Source organism: Grammomys surdaster, unplaced genomic scaffold (assembly GCF_004785775.1).
Source record: "Grammomys surdaster isolate TR1022 unplaced genomic scaffold, NIH_TR_1.0 184, whole genome shotgun sequence".
Classification (NCBI taxonomy): Eukaryota; Metazoa; Chordata; class Mammalia; order Rodentia; family Muridae; genus Grammomys; species Grammomys surdaster.
In genome coordinates this window covers 2,376,885-2,399,135 of record NW_021604629.1, presented here as the reverse complement: position 1 = coordinate 2,399,135, position 22,251 = coordinate 2,376,885, and the positions used below count along the sequence as shown (strand labels likewise).

At 40.1% G+C, this 22,251-nt stretch overlaps 1 protein-coding gene across 1 annotated transcript in view; it reads left to right on the top strand.

Moving 5' to 3' along the window:
* The window catches only part of Stk33 (serine/threonine kinase 33), a 58,713-nt gene extending 36,850 nt beyond the window's left edge, over positions 1-21,863 (top strand). The window contains exon 13 of the mRNA XM_028768115.1: positions 21,672-21,863. Within this exon, the coding sequence (XP_028623948.1) occupies positions 21,672-21,863 (192 nt within the window). The remainder of the gene's footprint in view (positions 1-21,671) is intronic.
* The last annotated feature ends 388 nt before the right edge of the window (positions 21,864-22,251 follow it).

The window sequence follows — 22,251 nt, the reverse complement described above, 5'->3', positions numbered from 1 at the left end:
ACACACACACACACACACACACACACACACACACACACACACACACACAAATAGGCTCCAGGAAGTGGGGAGGCCTGGTAGGGGTGGGGAAAGCTTTCTCATGGAGATGGGGGTGAGGGAGGAGAGGGGAAGAGTAACTGTGGGAGTGGGGACTGGAGGGGAGGCAATGGATGGACTGTAAGAAAATAAAAGTAATAAAAAAATAACTCCCCCCTCCAAAAGAGAGAGAGAGAGAGAGAGAGAGAGAGAGAGAGAGGGAGAGAGAGACTCACAAAATACAGTTAGCACTAGCCTCTTCTCTCTGCAGAAACGAAGGCTAACAGTCTAGAGATGGTGCAGTGGTTAAGTGCACGTGCTACTCTTATAGAGGATCCTGGGTTGGTTTCTGGCACCTGTATGGTGGCTTACAACTACCTGTAACTTCAGTTCCTGGAGATCCAACACACTCTTCTGGCTCTGGAGGCACTAGGCACAAAAGCAGTACACGTATAGACATTCAGGCAAAAGACACATACACATAAAATGAATCTTAAAAAAAAATCATAAACAAACAAAAGCAAAACAGGCTGGTTTTTTAAGGGAAAGGTTCTCTGAGGACTTGTGATTTGCATACTGGCTCAGGGGAGGTGCTTCCTGCAGAGTTGGGAAGGCATTTTAAGGACTTATCTGAACTTACTGCTTTGAGAGTCAAGGGTTTCTATATTTTCCCTATCTCCAGCTTACAGTCATAACCTTATCCAGTGAGTGGATCAGAGGACTAGTATGGCTACGGGAGAAATTCTTAGAGTCAGAATCGTTGGGAGCTCTTTGTAGTGGGAAGCTAGACAGAGACATGAAAGGGAACCAAGATCTCTTGCCATTTAGGGCCATTTATTTGGGAACTTGATTAAGGAAACTGGGGCAGGCCAAGAATGAACCATTGCAAGTTATTCTATGTGATAACTAAGTTTCAGAACACCAGTCAGAAGATGAGAGTGCCATGTGGGACCTGCCACTGTCCCCCCTTCAATGTTACTGGTTGAAACCCCATAGACACTTTTCATCCCTGAGCAGCCTTAGGAATGTGCAGAGAAATTCAACCAAAGGGAAACTACTGCTGGTGGAGGTCTCAGGACCCAGGACAGCTGAGTGTGGCGTACAGTGGTATGTCTCAACCAAAGAAGAAAAAGAAAAATGGAACTAAGCCTATAGGTACTGTCCAAAGAACACATAGCCCACAATTTTAGAAAGGTCTATTTAGCACAGACAGAATTCTCATGTTGCCCATATACTTGACCTCATTGCTAGAAAGGGAACCTATTTTTTTTTCTGGGGAGGGGAGTGTTTGTATTTTTTTGTAATTATTAAGACTTTTGTGCCTTACCAGCTTACTGTGAATATTTATGTCTAATATTTTTCTCTTATTTCTCCCTTTCACTATTTAAATTTTAATACTCTTTTATCCTTAAATTCTTTTCCTTCCCCCCTTTAAAAACACCTTTGATTGGATTGTTCCCTCTTTTCCTCTTTTCCCTTTGATGTTTCATTTTTTTTCTAATTTTTCATTTTTACATCTTAAGTGAATCTTTACTCTTCTCCTCTCCCACCTTTTCTTTTCCTTTATTCTTCTTTCCCTCCCTTGCTTTACTCTTTATTAACTAGCATCTTTTTAGTTTGTTCTTTATTATCTTTCCCCCTCTTCTTTGTTATTATTAGTGTTGTGGTAGATAATTATTTTTAAATGATGATTACATTTTCAAGTTGTTAATATATTATGACTGTTACAAAAGTTTGAATACTTTTTTCTGAGAGACACTGGTGATTGAGCTTAGTACCTTGAACACTTTAAGGGGAGTTTGTTGCTGAGCTTACCATAGCCTAGGTGTGACAAATCCCAAGTCAGCTGTGACTTAATCACAACTGAACTGGGCAAATACTCCAGTATAAAGATTACAATATGTTAAAACCCTCAGACAATTACTTACCCCAGGTTTTCAAATCTCAATGTAGAAATATAGGAAATATGAAAAGCAGGCACATGGCCAGCCTTCCCCTGCCCAATAGTGTTGATTATCCACAGTAGCTGAATCTAATGATACTTTCATGGATACACTACTGCACAAAGAATTTATACATGAACTTAAAAATCAACAAACTCAAGGAGAATATGATGGGAGTAGGGAGATGGCTAGAAGAATAGTTCAACTTATACTGTGTTTGCAAAGTGCTAACCATGCAAACACAAGAATTCTCATTCAGTTCCTAAAACCTAAATTAGGAAGAAAGAAAGGAAGAAAAAAAGAGAGAATGAATAAATAAATAAATAAATAAATAAATAAATCCAGCCAGCCAGGCATGGTGCCTTTTGCTTATAATCTCACCATCAGGAATGACAGACAAATGGTTCCCTGGAGCTCATGGTTCAGCCAATCAGCCTAGAATATCACCCAAGGTTGTTCTTTGAACTCACATATATGTTTACACAGAGAAAATATGAATAGACAGCTAAATGAAATAAGACAATTTATTATATGAAGGAAAAATTCAATAAAGAAAGGTTCTGGAAAAAGTCAAGTAGAAATCTTGGAAATGAAAAGCTCAGTAAATCAAATAAAAGGCTGAGTTAAAAGCCTCACCATTGACTGGATCAATGGGAAGAATATCAAGGCTTGAAGGAAGATTTATGAATTAGAACATTCAGACAGTATTACAAGAAAAATAAATTATAAACAGATCATGAAAGAACTTTGGGTTAGGATTAAATGACAAACTTAGGAATCTTGGCATAGATTCAGATGTAGAGATACAGAATAATGACATAGAAAAATCTATTCAGTAAAATGATCACATATAATTTTCCAAGTTGAGGGCAATATATTCAGACACAGAAAGCATTAAGACTAAAAGAACATAACCAGAAAAAGAACCTCCTCATGCCATATTATACCTAGAATGCCAAGAATACAAAGAAAGAGGTGAGAACTGCAAGGTTACTTATAAAAGCAAACATGTTAGAATAGCAGCAAATATTTGAGAAGAAACTCTAAAGGTCAGTAGCATATAGCATAATTTATTTCAAACTCTACAAAAACTCAACCTATTTTATTATTTCTGGCAAAATTATCTTTCATGATGCAAAGAAAAATAAGTATCTTCTAGGCATATAGTAAAGTTATTCATGACCACTGAGCCAGAATTGCAGAAGATACTTATGGGATATTACACATAGAAGGTGAAGATAAATACATTATGAGAACATGGGCAATAATGAATTTCATTAGAGTAATAGGTAAGGAAATGAGAAGAATTAGGAAAGAATCAAACATTAGGAGAACAACAATGCTAAGAACTAGTAAATACTTTCCAATAATAATCCTAAATGTAATTGCACTTAATTATCCAATTAAAAGACAAGGAGTAGCTGATTAGATTTTTTAAAAAACCAACTGTTTGCTGTCTGCAAGAAACCCATCTTGTGGAACATTCCATGTATTGGCTGAAAGTTAAAGAAGAGACAATAATGTCCCAAGCAAATTAAAAATCAAAGCAAACAGAAATAGCTATACAAATACATTAAAAGAACTATGTCAGGCCAAAATCAGTCAGAAGAGGTAAATAAAGTCATTACATATTGACAAAGGGAGCAATCTACTAAAGAGATCATGAAGATATGCACCACATAATTCATGTACCAAATCTCATAAAACAAACACAATTGGACCTAAAGAGAGAGATAGACTCTTTTTTTTTTTTTGGTTTTTCGAGACAGGGTTTCTCTGTATAGCCCGGGCTGTCCTGGAACTCACTCTGTAGACCAGGCTGGCCTCGAACTCAGAAATCCGCCTGCCTCTGCCTCCCGAGTGCTGGGATTAAAGGCGTGCGCCACCACCGCCCGGCGAGAGATAGACTCTTATATAACAAAAGTAGAAAATTCCTTACTCACTCTCACCATTATATTGGTTTGGGGGACATAAAAAACTGATATCAGAGCTAACCCATGTTACAGGTCTAAAGGACTTGCTAAACATCTACAACATACATTGTCCAATGGCTGCCAAGTACACTTTCTTTTTAGAAGCTCATGGGACTGTCACCAAGCAGACTATATTGTAGAAAACAAATAAGTTTAAACAAATGCAAAAAATTAAAGTAATTTATTGTTATCAGTAACTTATTTGATCACAATTGAATGAAACTAGAAACTAATGGTTATAGCAATTGCAGGAATTACACAAACATATGAAGACTAAACAATATACATTGGAATGACAATTGGGCTATTGAAGAAATCAAGGGAAAAAATGAAAAATTCTTAGACTTAAATAAAAGCAGAAACATAGCATATCAGCATCTTTTAGGTACAAATGAAGACAGTTCTAAGAGAAGTTTATAGATATGAGTGGCTACATTTTAAAAATCTGAGAGATAGCAAGGAAATAACCTAATGATGTATATAAAGGTCTTAGAAAAATGAAAGCAAGCCAAAGCCAAGATTAGTAGAAGAAAAGTATCGCTAAAGATTAGCTCAGAAGCCAATAAACTGGAAACTAAAAGGCTGGCACAAAGAACCAGTAAACAAAGAGAAACACAGTGCAAACACTTAGCCAATCTCATCAAAACAGAAGACCTAAGTAAATAAAATTAGGATGAAAGAGGAGTTAATTCAACAGATAGTAGGGCTGGAAAGATGACTCAGTGGTTAAGAGCACTTGCTGTTCTTCTGGAGGACTAGAGTTCAAAGGTCAGTGGTTAAAAACATTTGCTGTTCTTCTGGGGGAACGAAGGCAGAGTTCAATCACAATGATCTATACCTCCAGTTCCAGGATATCAGATGCCATAGTCTAGCCTCCGTAGATACAAGGTGTGTACATGGTGCACAGATATACATGCAAGCAAACCTTCCAAATACATAAAAATATTTAATGAAAAAATACCACTGAAATCCAGAGATCTGCTAAGAATTATTTTTAAAACTCATATTCCATTTAGTTAAAAACCTAGATGAATTGAACAAATTTCTAGGAAAAAATGATCCTCCAAGATCAAACCAAAAATACGTATAACCCTATAGATCAGGAGCTAACAATGGGGCTGAAGTAATTATAAAGTCCTCCATCAACAAGAAACCCTGGACCAGTCCTTTAGAAAACAATTAATACCAATGTTCTTCATGCTATTTTATAAAACAGGAAGGCAAAGAATGATAGAAGACTCATTATATGGAGCAAATATTACTCTCATATCAAAACTGTATAAGGACGAAAGAAAAAGAATGGCAATGATGAAAACTATAGATAGGCCAGTATCCTTGATGAATATAGATTAAAAATATTCAATAAAATTCTCATTAGCTAAATTTGACAGTATATGAAAAGGATCATAGCCATGGTGGCCTTGGAAGTATCACTTAGGAGGGTAAGCCCTTTGTCTTGACTGGGTAACACAGCAGAGCTGGCTCTGGAGGTGTGGGCGCAGGTGAGCCTGCCCGAGAACATGAGGAACAGGAGACCTGACCTGCCTCCTGCCACCTAGTGGCCTAGCTGAAGCAGTATTGGAGTTTGCTCTGGTGGTTTGGATAAGGAAGAACTGACATGCTGACCAGCTCAGCTTCTACCCAGGCCCAGATCCAGGGCTCTGAGTTGGCTGATCCCAAAACCTATATCTGTAAGTGTGTGAAAGGGCCAGTCCTGTTGATCAAAAGCTACAGGATCTCCATTGACACAGGCCAACAACAGGATAATCAGGAAGAGTTCCAATGAGGATCTAGTATTGATGGTATCACAGAAGCCAGAGACCTCAAACTAGACCAATGACTCATTGCAACAAACATGTGCAAGTGAAGATGTGTGAACAGAAAAATGAATATACTGTGGGACACACTGCAACATATTACAGCTTCCATGATGAGATGTTCTATCCTCTCTCTCTCTCTCTCTCTCTCTCTCTCTCTCTCTCTCTCTCTCTGTGTGTGTGTGTGTGTGTGTGTGTGTGTGTGTGTGTGTGTGTGTTTTGAGGAGGACTTTACAAGAGTGAAGGGCAAATATGAGGGGCCAGGGAGATGAGCAGGACTGGGGTGCATGATGTAAAACTCACCAAGAATCAATAAAAAGTTAGAAAGAATAAAAACAAAAAAGAAAAGGGGGATCAAAGGAATTGGGGAGGAAGGATAGGATAGATTATTGGGTGGTGACTATGATCAAAGTATGTTATGTATGATATATAAAATATCACAATAAAATGCATTATTTTGTGCAATTAATATCTAAAGCCTTCACTGAAGAAGTGTTTAAACTAAAAATGATACAGTAAAGCTGAAGACTGTAAAAAACAAACACAGAAGAAGCAGAGATGTCTGCATTCCATTTTACACAGAAGAAGCAGAGATGTCTGCATTCCATTTTGTCATTGTTCCTTTCCAGGGAGTCTCAGAAGTCTGCTCAGAGTTCCCAAAATCCTGTTTCTCAGAAGCCAAAGTAGTCACACCTTTAAGATCCTGGCAAAGCAGAGAAAGTGAGAACTTGTTTAAAACCAGAACAGCTAAACTAAGTGCCTTCCTCTTTCCCTAAGTAACGATGCCCTTCCTCCACTCACCTTGCTGGTGGGAAGATGCAGAACAGAGGAGGCCTCACCCTATACTTTTTCAAATTTGTTTCAAATGGGTGACATCTAACAAGACCCTATATATGTTGTGTATATATTCAATGATGTGAGATTTAATGAGAGCAAATTATTTTTAATTCAAGTTATGTATGCAAATTCTAATGAAAGTAAGAGCTAGGCCTTAAAGTCTCCTACATAAAGCATCTAAATATAAGCCGCAACTCAGCACTGAAATAGCAAGGAAGTTGTCTTCTGAGTCAGCATTTCCTTTGAGTAAACCTAGTGTCTTGACAGTGACTTCATTTTTATGGAAAATTTTAATATAATATATTCTGATCATAGCTATTCCCTCCCCAAACTCATCCCAGATCCTCCCTACCCACCCAAATCTATCCCCTTTTGTTTTCTTTGAAAAACAAACAAAACAAAACCAAAACAAAAAGAAACACCAAACACACACAAAATGCTCAAACCCACAAAAATGGAAATGAAAATATATAAACAAAAGACTGATAAGAAAAAAAATGCCCAAACAAAGCAATCTGAGACAAAAGTCTATAGAAATATCATTGAATTTATTTTGTGTTGGCCATTTACTGCTGGGCATGAGTGTGGTTAATATACCCAGTGAGACTCCATTGAAGGAAAGTAATTTTTCTTTTGCCAGTGGGTATCAATTACAGATAGCTTTTTGGCTGAGGGTGGGAGCCTGTGTCCACTTCTTTCTCAGCACGGAGATGCCATCTGGCTTGAACCTGTGCAGACATGTGCATGCATGCTCAGTCTCCCTGAGTTCATATGTCTATCAGTCCTATTCTGTCTGGAAGACACTGTTTCTTTGTAGCCATCCATCCCTTTGGCTCTAACAGACTGTCCACATCGTTCAAGGAGCACAGCTCCCTGAGCTCGGAGACGAAGGTTTGATCAGGGCATCCCTAATGGGTTTAGAACTGAGTGCTCTAAAGTCTCTAACTTTCTACATATTGTTCAGTTTGGGGTTTCTTGTGTTAGTTCCAATCTATTGCAAGAAGTAGCTTCTCTGGTGATGGGTGAGCGAGGCACAGATCTATGGAATAGTAGAATATAATTAGGAACAATTGTATTGCTTTGTTCCTTTAGCAAAACAATAGTATTTGGGGTTTTCCCCTTAGGCCTATGCCCTATCCAGTCTCAGGTTCTTGACCTCCCAAGCATTGTCAGCTGTGAGTTCCATCTCATAGAGTGGACCTCAGATCCAGTCAGACAGCTGGTCACTACCCCAGTGCTCATGCCTCTGTTGTCCCAGCGCATCTTCCTGACAGGCTATAAGATCACAGTGTTTGTAGTTGCGTTGATAGTTATACTTCTCGTCTGGTAGTGTGCAGGGTACCTTCCAGCACCATGAGTGCTGTTCAGTAGTGGTGAAGCCTCTAGTAAAACACCAGCTCAACTTCTCCATGTTATATGTTGTCTTCAGTAATACGGCCTTACCATCAATTTGTGGAGAGCAGCCAATAGCCTTGGAGATGTTCAGAGTTTCCTTAGAGTACCTTTGGTTAATAATTCAACTAGGTATAATCCATTACTGGCATTGAATATTTCACTTGGTGGCTAGTGAGGTCTAGTTGGACACTGTCTCCCCATTATTTTGTGACTACATCACATATTTTAGGAAGCTTCTATGGTAGGTGGTTTACATGTGGCCTCTCAAATGGTCCTAAGTATTAATTGTCCCTCCCCTTATCCTCCCAACCAGCAAGGCCCTTTTTCCATGTCTACCTCCTTAACATGATGGTAGTGTGGGGCAGCAGTGTTCTCTATGTACATGTTGTTTTGTATATGTAGAGGACACCAAGACAAGGCTCCATGTTGTTGGCGTGCTGGCTCTAACTGCTGAGACAGAGCCTTAATCAGCTCGGATAGCCTCAGCTTTCACTCCTGTAGCAGTGTTTGCTCATCTTCAGAAAGGGCACTTGGCACATCACTGTTTATGCCATAGTGTGACTTTCCACAGTAGGCCCTTAGTCATTTCTTATATGGGGCATCATTCTTTTATTGTTCATAATCATAAGACAACTGGAGAGGAACAAACATCTGTAATTAAAATGTAGTTTCCCATACAGTGAAAAGACACTAACTAGACTCTAGACGGATAGAGTTCATTTGCAAACCTCAACTCTTGCTTCATAACGAGAAACCTCTTAGACATTAAATTGTTTATTGGACACAATCTTGAACAAATTTGTTTAATGAAAATGAATGTTGTTTTGTGATTATTTTCTTCTGTGATCTGTCTTTTTGCATAGACTGAAAATGTGGCCTCAAGGTTGCAGTAGGTGACTTACGAAGTGGATACGTTAAGAAAGCTGGGTTTCTCGGAAACTTTGAAAAATTATTTTGATGGATGCTAGGTGTTCTCATGGATTTTCTCCAAAGACAAAAGTGCTTCAACTTAAGAATATCTAAGTTAAATCACTGAATCGTATGAATATGTTGGTGATGATTTCATGATGAAAAACATTGCTTCTTTGAATTTTAGTTGAATAGCGTAAAACATTTTCTTTCATGAAAAACTAAACTTTAGCCTTCTGAGTCCAAAAAGAATCAGTTATAATGTGAAAAATTTGCTTATTTTCATATTCCAGTATTAAAGCATTGCAGTGGGGCACATGTGTCTTACTGTCTAGTTTCATGTCCACTTAATACATGTTAAAGTTTTCTGAGAACAAGGAACCTCAATTAAGAAAATTCCTCCATGAGATCGGGTTGTAGGTAAGCCTATAAGACATTTTCTTAGTGATTAATCACCCAACCCATTATGGGCGATGCCATTCCTGGGCTGATGGTTCTGGGTTCTACAAGAAAGCAGATTGAACAAGCCATGGGAGCAAGCCAGTAAGCAATACTCCTCCATGGCCTCTTCATCAGCTCATGCCTTCCAGATTCCTGCACTGTTTGAGTTCCTGTCTTGATTTTCCTCAGTGGACTGTGATGTGTAAGCCAAATAAACCCTTTCCTCCCCAGGTTGCTTTGGTCTGATGTTTTATCATAGCAATAGAACCCTGAATAAGATGTGTCCAATAACAGAACCTAGATAGGTATCTTAATAATGAAACATGCAGGTGCTCCATGGCAGCTGCTGGGACTCAGACCCTGTTTTACCATCCCCAGCATTTTTCTGTGGGGCATCTCTAGGCCAGCACTCTCACATTTGTGAATAGTAGTACCATCCTCTGCTCAGGGTAATGAAACCAGTCATGTGACACTCTTAGCACAATGTTAGCTACAGTTGCCTAAATTATCATATTATTAGAGATTTTACATAGAATATTATAAAAATTTCATTTTTCCTGATTATATCATTTCCTTTGATAGTACTTGGGGATAAGCTAGTTAACTGAGAAATGTGAGGGTGAAGTGATACTTCTGACCTCTCAGTTTTGTGAGAGCCACGGGGCTCTGTGTTATTGTTCTGTTCTGATTCTTTTTGTCCTCACCAGGAGGCTGGCTCACTAGCATCTCCTCTGTTGTGGGTCCCCTGCAGGACCAGAGGAGGGGTCTTCTCTCTCCTCTAGTGTAGGTGCCTGTGCAGTGTGCATTGGCTGATGGGACACGCCTCAAGGAGTGTGATGGAAGCAGAGACTCCAAGTGTCTGCATGAGGTAACATGCTTTCTGGGTTTGTTGCTACCTCCCAGGGGAAGCCAGGGATGCTTGAGTTATGAAGGTTTTGAAACACACTTAAACTGTCCACAACCTTAAGTCTAACCTAGCAAGGCCAAGCTCTGCAGTTTATAAGCAAGGACTATCTGTTGTTAGGGGGACCACTTACTTTTACAGTTGTTTGTTATATAGGAGAGTTAATATAGCAGGTGAGATGGCTATGTTCTGTTTATTTCCTCTAGGAGATCAGATTCAAGGGCTCATGCGTGTAAGAGTTGTATTGCTAGCCTCAACTGGTATCCTGGAAAGGCCTATTTTTGAGGTTTGTTCTCAGCTGATATTTGGGAACTTGGATTTTAGGTGGTTTCTAAAATACCACTGTGTCTAAATTATTTGTGAAAACAGTATGCATGTATAAACCCATAGTGAAAACCCTAGGCTATGTCTACATAGCCTGCTGATAGCTATTTTAGACAGTCATAACCAGCTTCCAGCAGATAGCGGGCAAACTGAGTGACTCTGGTGGTAGAGGACACTCAGAGGTCTGTGCCTTCTGTCACCAGGCTTCTCCAGGCACCTTCCCCGTTCTTTCCTTTCCTTTTCTTCTCTGCCCATTTTTTTTTAACTGAGGACTATGTGGCCCTGCCTGGCCTCAAATTCACAGAGCTCCCGCTGCATCTGCCTCCTGAGTGCTGGGACTTACAGGTGTGTACTGCTATGCTTGGTGTACCTTTCCTTATCCGGCCAAGCTGTGTGTCTTTTCACTGTAATAACTTTAATAGCTGGTAGCCTTGTGAGGAAGCAAACTTGACTTCTGTTCACCACAAGTCTGCTATTCCAAAGGAGCTGTTGGTCCCCATTCCCACCTAGGAGCTTCTGGGACCAGACTAAGGCTTCACCGCCAGCTTACCTACAGTCTCTTAGATGAAGGAAATGCTGGCAAATCCTTTGTTTCCTTTCCTCCCAAGCCCACCTTTGGCTCAGCTCAGACCCTCCAGGGCCTGAGGCTGTTTGACTGTGACACAGAACACTGATTATACTGAGTAACACATTCCTTCCATGTGTACTCTATTGGTCTCTCCATCTCTGCCTCTATACTATAATTGTTGCATGTATTTTATCTACACAATTATAAACTTCACAGAAAAAATGTATCACTTTAATTTTAAACTGTCATGTCTATTTTCCAGAAATTAAGAGCAAAAATGTCTTTTCTATTTACCCAGCCATTTGCATTTGTGCTGTTCCTCTTTCCTCCCGAGGATCTGGGTTTCCATCTGCCATCATTTCCCTTCAGGTTCATGGGCTCCTTTGCACCCTCTGCTCGGTCTGATGCTGAGTCCCCTCCATAGACTTTCACCTGGAAAATTCTGTTTTTGCTTTAAATGTTTTAGGAGATTTCTTGCTTGTGGAATTTTGGGTCTGACAGGGTTTTAATCTGTGTATTTGATTGGTTAGTGATTTTTGGTTCACATTTTAAAGGTTGTTCCATGTCTTCTGTCTGTCAGATTTTCTTAGGAGTCTGCTAAGGTAGTCTTTCTTTGTGTGCATTATGTTTTTTCCTCTGGACTCTTCAGATTCTCTCTTTATCGTCAGTTCTATGATATTGCTAAGCATGTTTTCTACATTTATCCTTCTTGGGGTTAGCTGTGCTTCATGAATGTGTAGATTTGACCGTCAGCTGTTTGGGGGAGGATTTGCCATTCTTGTTTACTTCCCTCTGAGTTCCAGGTACTAACATACCAGACAGTCTACGATTGCTCTGACAGCTCCCTCAGGCTCCCACTCAGGTTGTCACTTGCCATCTGTCCTTTACTGTGGCTCCTATCAACGAGCATCAGACTTACTGACACAGAAGTGATGTCATCAAGTAGAAAGGCCTTATTTTTAAAATTTTTGTTTCTGAGGGATTTTAGAAAGGTAAGGTTGTTGAGACTGGCTGGTCTGGAACATGCTGCGTAGGACAGACTGCCCTGGAGCTTGGAGCACTTCTCCTCTTCTGCCTCTGAATGCTGAGATCACAGATGTGAATCAGCCAGCCAGGTTAGACATTTTTTGTTTTGTTTTGAAACAGGTAGCCCTGACTGTTCTGGAACTTGCCCTGTACATCAAACTGACCTAAAACTCATAGAGACCTGCCTGTCTCAGCCTCCTGAGTGCTGGGATTAAAGGCATGCACTACCACCCCCACTTAGATTAGAAAATTTAAGTGAAACCATCAATGCCATTTTAGAAACCACCAAACAAATATACAAAAAGAAACGAAAAAGCTAAATCATTTTATATTTATTTGTAAATGAAATATTTAATTTACAATCTTTCTTATAAATAGTTACGTTCTCAGTGAACTCATTGGTTAATTTCTTTAAGTGTTTAATAAAGAAATGAAGAAACTCATATAACCTTTTGAGACTATTGAACAACAAGTTTATATGATAAGAACTATATTAATATACACATGTCAGGGATTTTATAAGAGAAGGAAGATGCTAGCCAGTGTCTCTCATTAATACATACACAGAAACCCTGAACAAAAACTTAGCATACTATTTGGAATACTGTTAAAACAAAGTGATAAATGCAACAAACTATTCACAAAATATTTTGCATCCAAATCTGCAAAGTATTCTTGAGCTAAGATGAAGAACACTGACAAAGGAAAGATATACCATGTTCGTGGACTGAAATAATCAGTATTTTTAGGGTGTCAGTTCTTCCCAAATTGATTTATAACTTTAAACCAATTACAACTGAAATTGTCAACATGTAATTTTCTGATTAAAATTAGAATAAATTTTTCTAATTAAAACTTATTTGTAGATACAGTAAGACATGAATCAGCCAAACCAAACTAAAAAGTCTACATTTTCAGGACTTGTTTACACGGTCTGATTTCAACTTCCTATATAGCTGTGGTATTCAATAGCATGTGGTGGTTGTCTAACGACAGACAGGTAAATGAATGGATAAAAATAGGCATACAGAAATAGACCCATACTTACATCACCGGTTGACTTAAAAGTTTTTAAAACATTCAGTAGAGAAGAAATATTCCTTGTAATAAATAGTGCTAGAATGTTAGGCCATCTGTATAATGAAAAATAAAGTTTGATCTTCTAGCTGAAAATGAAATTAGTTTGTGATAGGTAGACATAACTATAAAATTCCTAGGATAAATCCTGAGAGATTATTTTCATCACAAGTAGTCAAAGATTTCTTAGGATGCAGAGTATACTTTTTAAAGTTGATTGGATGGTCTTCATAAAAAGTAAGCCCACCTGCTCACTGAAAGCATATGAGGAAAACAATGGCCAACCTGCAGAGAGAAAATATTTTCAAAAATTCATCTTACAAAAGACTTGTATCCAAAATATGATCACTGTTACTGTGGCAGTTTGAAAAAAAGTGGTTCTCACAGGTTCATATATTTGAGTGTCTAGTTCCTAGTTCGTGCACTGTTTAGGGAAGGATTAGGTGTACCCTTGTTGGAGGAAGTATATCACTAGGAGTGGGCTTGAGGTTTCAAAAGCTCAGTTTGGCCCAGTCTCTGTGTCTGTGTGTCTGTGTCTGTGTCTGTGTGGTCTCTGTCTGTGTCTGTGTCTCTGTGTCTGTGTCTCTATGTCTGTGTCTGTGTCTCTGTGTCTGTGTTCTATGTCTGTGTCTGTGTCTCTGTGTCTCTGTCTCTCTCTTTCCCTCTCTCTCCTCCCTCTCTTTCTCTCTTTTCTCTCTCTGTCTCTCTCTGCCTCCTGCTTATTGAACAGGATGTAAAGCTCTCTGCTACTGCTCCAGCCCCATGCCTGTCTGCTTCCCATCATGATGATAATGGACTAATCCTTTAAAACTGTAAGCAAGCCCCCATTAAATGGTTTCTTTTGTAAGAGTTTCCTTGGTTATGCTTTCCCTTAAGAGCAATAAAACAATAACTATGAAACTTGCTAAACAATAATAAGGCAACTCAGTTTTTAAAAATGTTACAGGACTTGAATGGAGAGTGCTAAGAGCCAATAGCATCTTACAGATGCTTCTCACCACAGATGTAAGCAAAATGTAAATACTACAACAAGTCATCACTACATACATAGTAGAATGGCCAGACTAGCCCGCCAAAATGTTGACAAGGACACAGAATGAGTATATTTTTCCTACATTGCTGATAAAAATTCAAATGCACCATCCAAGGAATCCTTTCAAAATACAATTTGGTGTTATTTATGAAGTTAAACATTCAGTCACCATTCACCCAGAAATCCTCTCCGAAAAGACTTTAGGGTATATTTATAACAAATTATTATATAGCCTAAGAGCAGGAGCAATCTAAGTGTCCATCAATTAAAGAATAGATAAATAATACATTAGTATAATGAAATATAGCATGTTGTTATAATAGACTATTGCTTGGCTAGAAAAATGAATTACCAATGCCTAGATGAATATTTAAAACCTTAAAGTAATATAAGAATCTGCAAACGTATCAATAAAGAGTGTAACTAGGGATGGAGAGGTGGTTCGGTGGGAGAAGGATTTGGTATGGAAGAATGAAACCTTGAGTTCAGATCTCCAGCATGTATGCAGAAAACCAAGTGTGGTGGCACATGCCTGTGATCTTAGCACTGAATGATAGAGGCAGGAGCATCCTAGGGGATTGCTGGACTACCAGTCTAGCCAGTTGCTAAGAAACCTTGTCTCAGAAAATAAGATGGGGACTGGAAAGATGACTCAGCACTGGCTGCTCTTTCAGGGGACCTGAGTTTGGTTCCCAACACCAACATGGCAGTTTATAATTTCCTATAACTCCAATTCCAGGGTATCTAGTGCCTTCTTCTGGTTTTCTTAGTTACCTATATACATATGGTACACATACATATGTGCAGGCACTCATATATACACATAAAATTATATATATATGTATATATATACATACATACATATAAAATTTATATATAACAGTAAGATGATGAACAATAGACATCTAAAGTAAATCGTGGCCTTTACAGGCACACACATGTACACACACCTGCATAAATGTGCAGAAACTGCACACATGCACACATACACATACAATTTTAAAATGTAAGATTTTAAAAACTAATTTTCAGTTTGTGTGTGTATGTTATGTGACTGTGAGTACAGGTATCTGCAAAGACCAGAAAAAGGCATCCCATCCCCCGGAGCCACCTGACATGGATCCTATGATCCAAACTCTTGTGCAGACAAGAGCAGTGTGCACTTTCATTGCTGAGCCATCTCCCTAGCACCACAATGTTTTTAAGTTGAATTTCAACTAACATGTTAAGCAAAAGATATCAGACACAAAGGTTCACACATTAGGCTCTTCTCTCATTTATGTGATGTCTTAAGAGTCAAAACTAATTTTATCTAAAAATATCAGAACACTTGTGGCCCCAGAATAAAATAAGAGGATGAAGTGGGACCATGAAGGGTCTTTGCAGGGACTGACTTTCAGAGAGGAGACCGAGGCCAGGGCCTTGGGTGCCCTAAGCACTCTCCCGTGGAGCAAGGCCTCTCACTCTGAGTTGCTGTGTCTTGTCTGTGGCAGTGGTTACCTGGGCCTGTGTGTTTGTCAGAACTCCTCAGAGCATACTTGTGATTCATGTATCCTACTGTATGTAAATTATACTTTTACGGCAAAGAAAAGAAAGCTATTTACATCTTTCTCTAATTTGCAAGTTAAATTTTACTTTCATTAACTCCATGCAAGGCCCAGATCTTTGTGTGGCTAACCTGGTAAAGAAAGTCTATATATTTTCAAGTTGATCTCTCTCATTCCTGCTTTTCTTTCCCTTTCTTCTGACTTCTGAAAACCACAGGAACATGAGATAAGATGGGTGGCCATTGTGAGCAAATCTATAGCAGAAAACTTGTATCAGAATTTTGTCATTTGGACCTTGTGCAGGCCTATAATTTGAATGTGTGACTCTAGAAGTGGTTGCTATGGCGATAAACCACTTTACTTAAATAGCATGTATTTTACTCAAAATTCAGAGGAATGGTAACAGTTTCTAGTAATCACACTTTGGTATTAACTTGCAGGATGTGCTGAGAGCTCACAGGCTTTGCATCCATTATCACCAGATAAGTTCATCAGGTTGAAGTTACACCAGTGAGCACTGAAATGTGTGTACTCATCCCGGTCTCTTGTTACCTATCTTCCCTCACACACATGCACCTCTTTCATGATTAATAATATGAACAGCAGAAATCAGGCCAAGGGTGCTGAGTTAGAAAAAAGCAAAACTGAAGGGAACTTGTGGGGTCATCTTTCCCACCTCTCTGTATGCAGTCAGATAACTGCACTGAGCTGTCTCAAATGCTGAGCATCTGTAACAGATGAACAGTTAAAATGCTGGGGGTCACACTGGCATGCTTACCCTGACCAATGGCATACAGAACTGGCAGGTAGCCCATGGTGCTGGATCTACCTGGGTCTTCTTCATGCCACACTGTAGTTTTGTTTTTCTTTCATTCTTGCATGTGTATGCAGTATGACGTGACGTGATGTGATGTGAGTGTGTGTGCGCCCGTGCATGTGAGCATATGTGTATGTGCAGGTGCATTGGGGACCTGAAGTTAATACCAAGTACCTTCCTTGGTCATGCTCAACTCTCTTGTTGAGCCCAAAGCTTACCAATTCTGGCAAATTTAGAGAGCCAGCTTGCTCCGGGGACCAAAGTGTTGTGATTATAGGGGGCCATTCAGCTGCCACATGGCTCCTGGAGGTCTGAACATTGTAGAAGCTATGCCTGGTACTGTGTCTCAGACCCATGTTCTCAGAAAAAAAAGATCCAGGCTCAAAATATGTTAACAAATACCTTGGCAATATAGCTCAGCTCTTCTCTGACTAGATCATAACTAAAACAACCTGATTATTTAACCTACATTGTGCCACATTGGTGGTTACCTGTGTGTTCAGGTACCATGCATCTGTCTCTGTGCGTATTCCCAGAGAATCTCTCCCCTGGCTCTATCCCAGAATCCTTTCTCTTTTCTTGATGTCCCACCTCATTTTCTGCCTAAGCCATCAGCCGTGGGCTTCTTAATCGACAAGTGATGCACCCATACAATTTCACTTTCTAGTCCAATAAAAGGCTCCTTTTCTTTCTAATATAAATTGAATAGTTATAACAATTATGAAAACTATAAAGTATGATATGCATTTGTAATGTCCAATCCATAGTATTTGGCAATTAAGAAAAAATTTCTATTATCCTATCTTCATATATTTCAAGTTTCATACCTAACTCAAATTTTATCCTAACTTGGAGTTAAGAGCGGCCCATGTGGAACATGGCAGGTCATAACTTGGGGCTATTGGTAGGGAGGTAAAATCTAATCGCTTAGAGGGTAGAATCTGCCCAGCTCCAGTGCTGACTAACGCTTATTATAGATATAAAGTTGTGTCTTTTATGTGGGAACTGAATGGTCAAAGGCAGGATAGAAACCTGGATTGAGATGAAATATTTTCTACAACAGGACATAGGTTCTCAAGCTTGTGCAGCAATCTCCCAGGCCTGAGGGTCTTTTCCTTCCTATATAGTCTTCTTTGTATCTTTTTAGGCTGAAGAATTGTTAAAGACATCCCTCCTGCAGTCATTAGTAGCTAGTTGGTAAGGCAACTCTGGTCCCTTTAATCTGTGAAGTCTGGTATGACTTCATGGTTTACATAAGGATGGGGTTTCCTCCTGATTCTGCAGGCCATTGCTTCACTGTGTGCTGTTTACAGTACACAGTCAGCAGTGATTTTTCAGTCCTCTTATGGGCTGACAAACAGATGGCCTGAAGTCTCATGATAGCCATCCAGGAGCTTTCCCCTGGAATTGATAAAGGGAAAGCTGCCCTCTTTTTCCTGCTCTGTGCAAGCTTCCAGGAGCACCTCTCCTGTTTGTCTTTTGTGACCTGTAAGATCTCATAGCCCTGGCAATTTCATTTTTCATTTCTCTGTCCTATTACTTATAAAACTATAAAATTGTGTCAGTGACAACAAAGATCCCTGAGGGAATCCAGACAGCCATGAGAGAAGAAAGGAAAATTCCAGACTTAGATGACCTATACCCTAACCAAAGAAATCCCTGAAAAATTAAGATTGGCAAAATTCTAGAAAATCTGGGAGCTGGAATTTGCCTCAGCCATTTGTATACCAAGGAGAAAAGAGGCTTGATCCCCTGTGAAGAGAATATGACCAAGGAGGCACCAGCATAGTGGTTCTGTGCCTGTGTTGTGCTAACATCAGAGGTCGTTCCAGCAAGGAGGTAGGGCAAAGTCGCAGACTCTAGAGGACCCTTAGGGTTCTGTATCCTAAACAATTGCCCATGAATCCTGATGCAACTGCAATGAGTGAAGAGAAGTGGTGAGAACACAGAAAATCCCTTCCTTAGATACAGAGGCTTCTACACAGTAAACATTCACAGAAAGGTGAGCATATTTGCACTGATGCTAACAGTGAAGGCCAGACACCACGATTTCAGTAGGCCTGTTTACTGGCAGATTCTGAGACTTATTTAAAATATGGCTGTTGGGACTGGAGGGACCGCTTATCACTTAAGAGACCTTGCTTGAGTTCCCAGCATCCTTGTGGCTCACAGAATACTGTAACTTCAGTTGCAAGGAATCCAATGCCCTCTTCCAGCTCTGTGAGTACCTTGCACATACATTGTACACTTACACACATATATACACATAAATAAGAAGAAATCTTGATCTTTGCCTATACCAACCTTAATACACACGAGACAAAACTGACAACGAAAGCAGAGCCTCTGTGTGCTGAGGGCAAGTGTGGGTTGGTACAACTGTCTCGGAATTGTGTTTTCCAGTACTGTCAGTACCAGTGAAATGGTGGCGACAACTGGAATGTCTGCTGGGAAGGGACTGGCCAAATGACTCTGGCCCATCCAAAAACCAGAGATTCCCTGCCCAACCTGAGGAAAGAACAGTCAAGCTATATGAATTTAGGCAGAGTGATCTGCAAGATAACCATCAGTTTATTAAAAAGACGTCAGGTGTGGAGGAATGTTTGCAGTGTGCTACCATTTATGGGAAAGGGTAAAAGAAAGCTGGAGATGGATTAGGCTGAGCCATCAGAGGTTTTGACCTGCTCCCCATGGAAGTGACAATTGAACAGCAGAAATTCATTCAGCCATATAAATGTGCTTGTCAGTGCAGGAGACCCTCCCCCGGAGGAGATGTGCACTCTACACCCACAGCATTGGCTGTGGTTTATGATACTGGGTTTGAATTAACTAGGAGGCAAGAAAGAGATTTTTATTAAACATGAGTATGTTCTATGTATTTTTTAAGATTATTAAAATTATAAATAAATAAATACATGTGGCTAGTGGATACAATTTTCCTCATCTTGCTACATACAGAAACAAAACTATCATGTTTCTATGTCAATAGCAGATATCCTTGTAGTTTCATTTCCCCTACCACATTTTTTTTTTCACAAAATTCCAAGAACTATGTTGAGATACTGTATCTGAGAAGAAAGTTCTAGAGCATATAGAGGGGAACGTGGCATTTTTATTCAAGCATGTAGAGACAGTGTTTCTTCCTGGTGACGGGAGCCTCTGAGTCAACTGTACTAGAAGTTGACCAGCAGGGCCAGGTAAGATGGCTCAGAGGGTAAAAGTTCTTCCTGCCAAACATGATGGCCTGAGTTTGGTCTCTGGAACTCATGTGATAGAAGGAGAGAAGTGATTTCTACATGTTGTCTCTGACTTTCACACATGCACCATGGCACATGCACACACACACACAACCTCTACAACCAACCAACCAACCAACCAACCAACCAACCAACCAATGCAAATTTAAAAATCACAGAACACCGAAGAATGGAAATACCCACCCAGACATGAATATACATGTAAATGCCAAGGACTGAACCCCTGCCCCTATTGCAGAGTGCTAGTTGTAGTGGATACACTGTAAAGCATTTCCTCAACTACTCAGTGTCCAAGTTGACATGCCCAATGGGACAAGGGTTGCATTCAGCTTCATCCTTGGGTAGTATTTATGTGTAAAGTTAGTTAAGTTTTGTGAATTGAAAATTCCAGATGGATCCCATGTCTCTGGAAAGCAAGTGGTCCCCAGCCAGGCACCAGCAAATCAGGGTGTTGTGTTTGTGCCCTGTTAATGAACCTGGGTTTTCAATGACATGATAAGAGCTACCTTATCAAATGGTACTTTTTTTTTTTTGCAATTTTCTGTTTCATGAAAGAATTCAATGGAAGCAATTTGCATATTTTCTTAAGAAGAGTAAACAAGTTTTACATTTCAAAGTTTATATAATTTTTTTCAAGGTATTGGACATCATAGAGTGTTGCCTGACCAAAAATCACTCCTGTGTCAGGCCAGAGGGATGTTCTGAGGAAGCCCTACTGCAGGAGTGTTTACAATAAACACCCATCAGCGCACCTTCTCTTTTTTGAAATTCGGTACCTGGGTGAAGATGCCCTAAAGTTTTGCTGCAGCCTTGGGAACTTCTATTCGTTAAATGCATAAGTATGATTTTCATATCCCAAAAGTCAGGAAGATCAAGAAAACACCTGAGCAATTTGTCTAGTGCCTTGTGTGATCTTTTCCACTCTTTGAAAACACTGCTCAGTTCTCTAAAATGTTGCACGCAGGCCCTCTCCCTGTTGTTCTGTGTAGGTGAAAGCTTGCTCTGACCTGCTTGGCAGTCTCCTGGGACAGTCCCTGCTCTTTAGAACTCTCTGCTCGGCCTCACTTAATTAAAACGATCACTCTTTAAATGAGCCTGAGGTCAAAGAGAACCTCATCTCCCTGTGGCTGCAGGCATCTAGCCTGATTCTTCCTGTCCCACAGAGTGGAATGACCTGAGAGAACAAGGTCACCTCAGCCTGGTGCTTTCCTGCTGAAAAACCCGAGCAGTTCTCTCAGTAAGCACAACTCATTCCCATGAAGTGAACATTCAAATATTGTTTTACCCCTTTTGCCTGTGAGGAGTTGAGACTCAAAGAAGTCTACAAAGCTGCCTGCTTGACTGGAAAAAGAAGCCTAAACCTGGAATGAATGCAGAGGAGGGGTTGAGAGTGTGAGAGCCAGCCAAGTGCAGCCACTTTGCACTTGTGTTGGGAAGAGTAATCACACTGCAGATGTCTGTAAGTCTGAAGAGATGGAATGTGATGGTGCGTTTGTATCCGGTGGGTGTCCCTGTGCAGACCTTCAAGAGCCTTTAGTTAGTTTCCCACAGCAGAACTTTAAATAACTTTTTGGTTTCATCATAACAAGCTCTAAACACCTTGGTTCTCAGGAAAGTAAAAGAGCCTTTGATCTGTATTACCCAAGCTCTGGGGCATGCCCCTGCCTCACAGTCTTGTGGAAGGCTGCTGTCTCCTGCCCCCGTCAGTTACTATACATATATCTTTTACACCTGAGAATTAATTTAGGCTTTCTCTTTCATTCATAGCCCACTGCTGCAGCAAAGAAGCCTGATGCAGACAGTGTTGACATGACCTCTTCAGACTCAACATCCTACAAACTCCTTTCTGCTGAAATCAAAGCAGAACCAGAGAAAAGCTCCGGGACTGTAAGCCATGCAGCAGTGGCTAAAGGGACTCTGAAATCCACTACCTTGTTTCGAGGCAAGAAAAGGCTCTAAGGTTCTGCCCAGTGCTGAGCAGTTCAAGAACAGACCACTCTTCCAGCACTGAAGGGAGGGGATAGGAGGGAACGGCACACAGCGAGCTTTTAGCCATCGGCTCTGATGGGCCCTACCTGTGTTTACACCAGTTTAAAATTGAAGCTAGTTACCTCCAGGCAGCACGGCCTGAGCAGGGCATTGAAGGACAGCCATGGGCGTGCTTGGGGCAGGCTGTTGCTCTCACCAACTCAAGGCGCTCCAGGATTGTTTAAGGGACACGTGCTCTCAGTGCAAGGCCGGGGCTATGCTTGCTCAGTTCTACTCAAATTCTTATATTTAGGCACAATTATTTATAAGGGAAAACAAGAGGCCAAATACAGTGATGGGGGTTCTACATAACTCTATG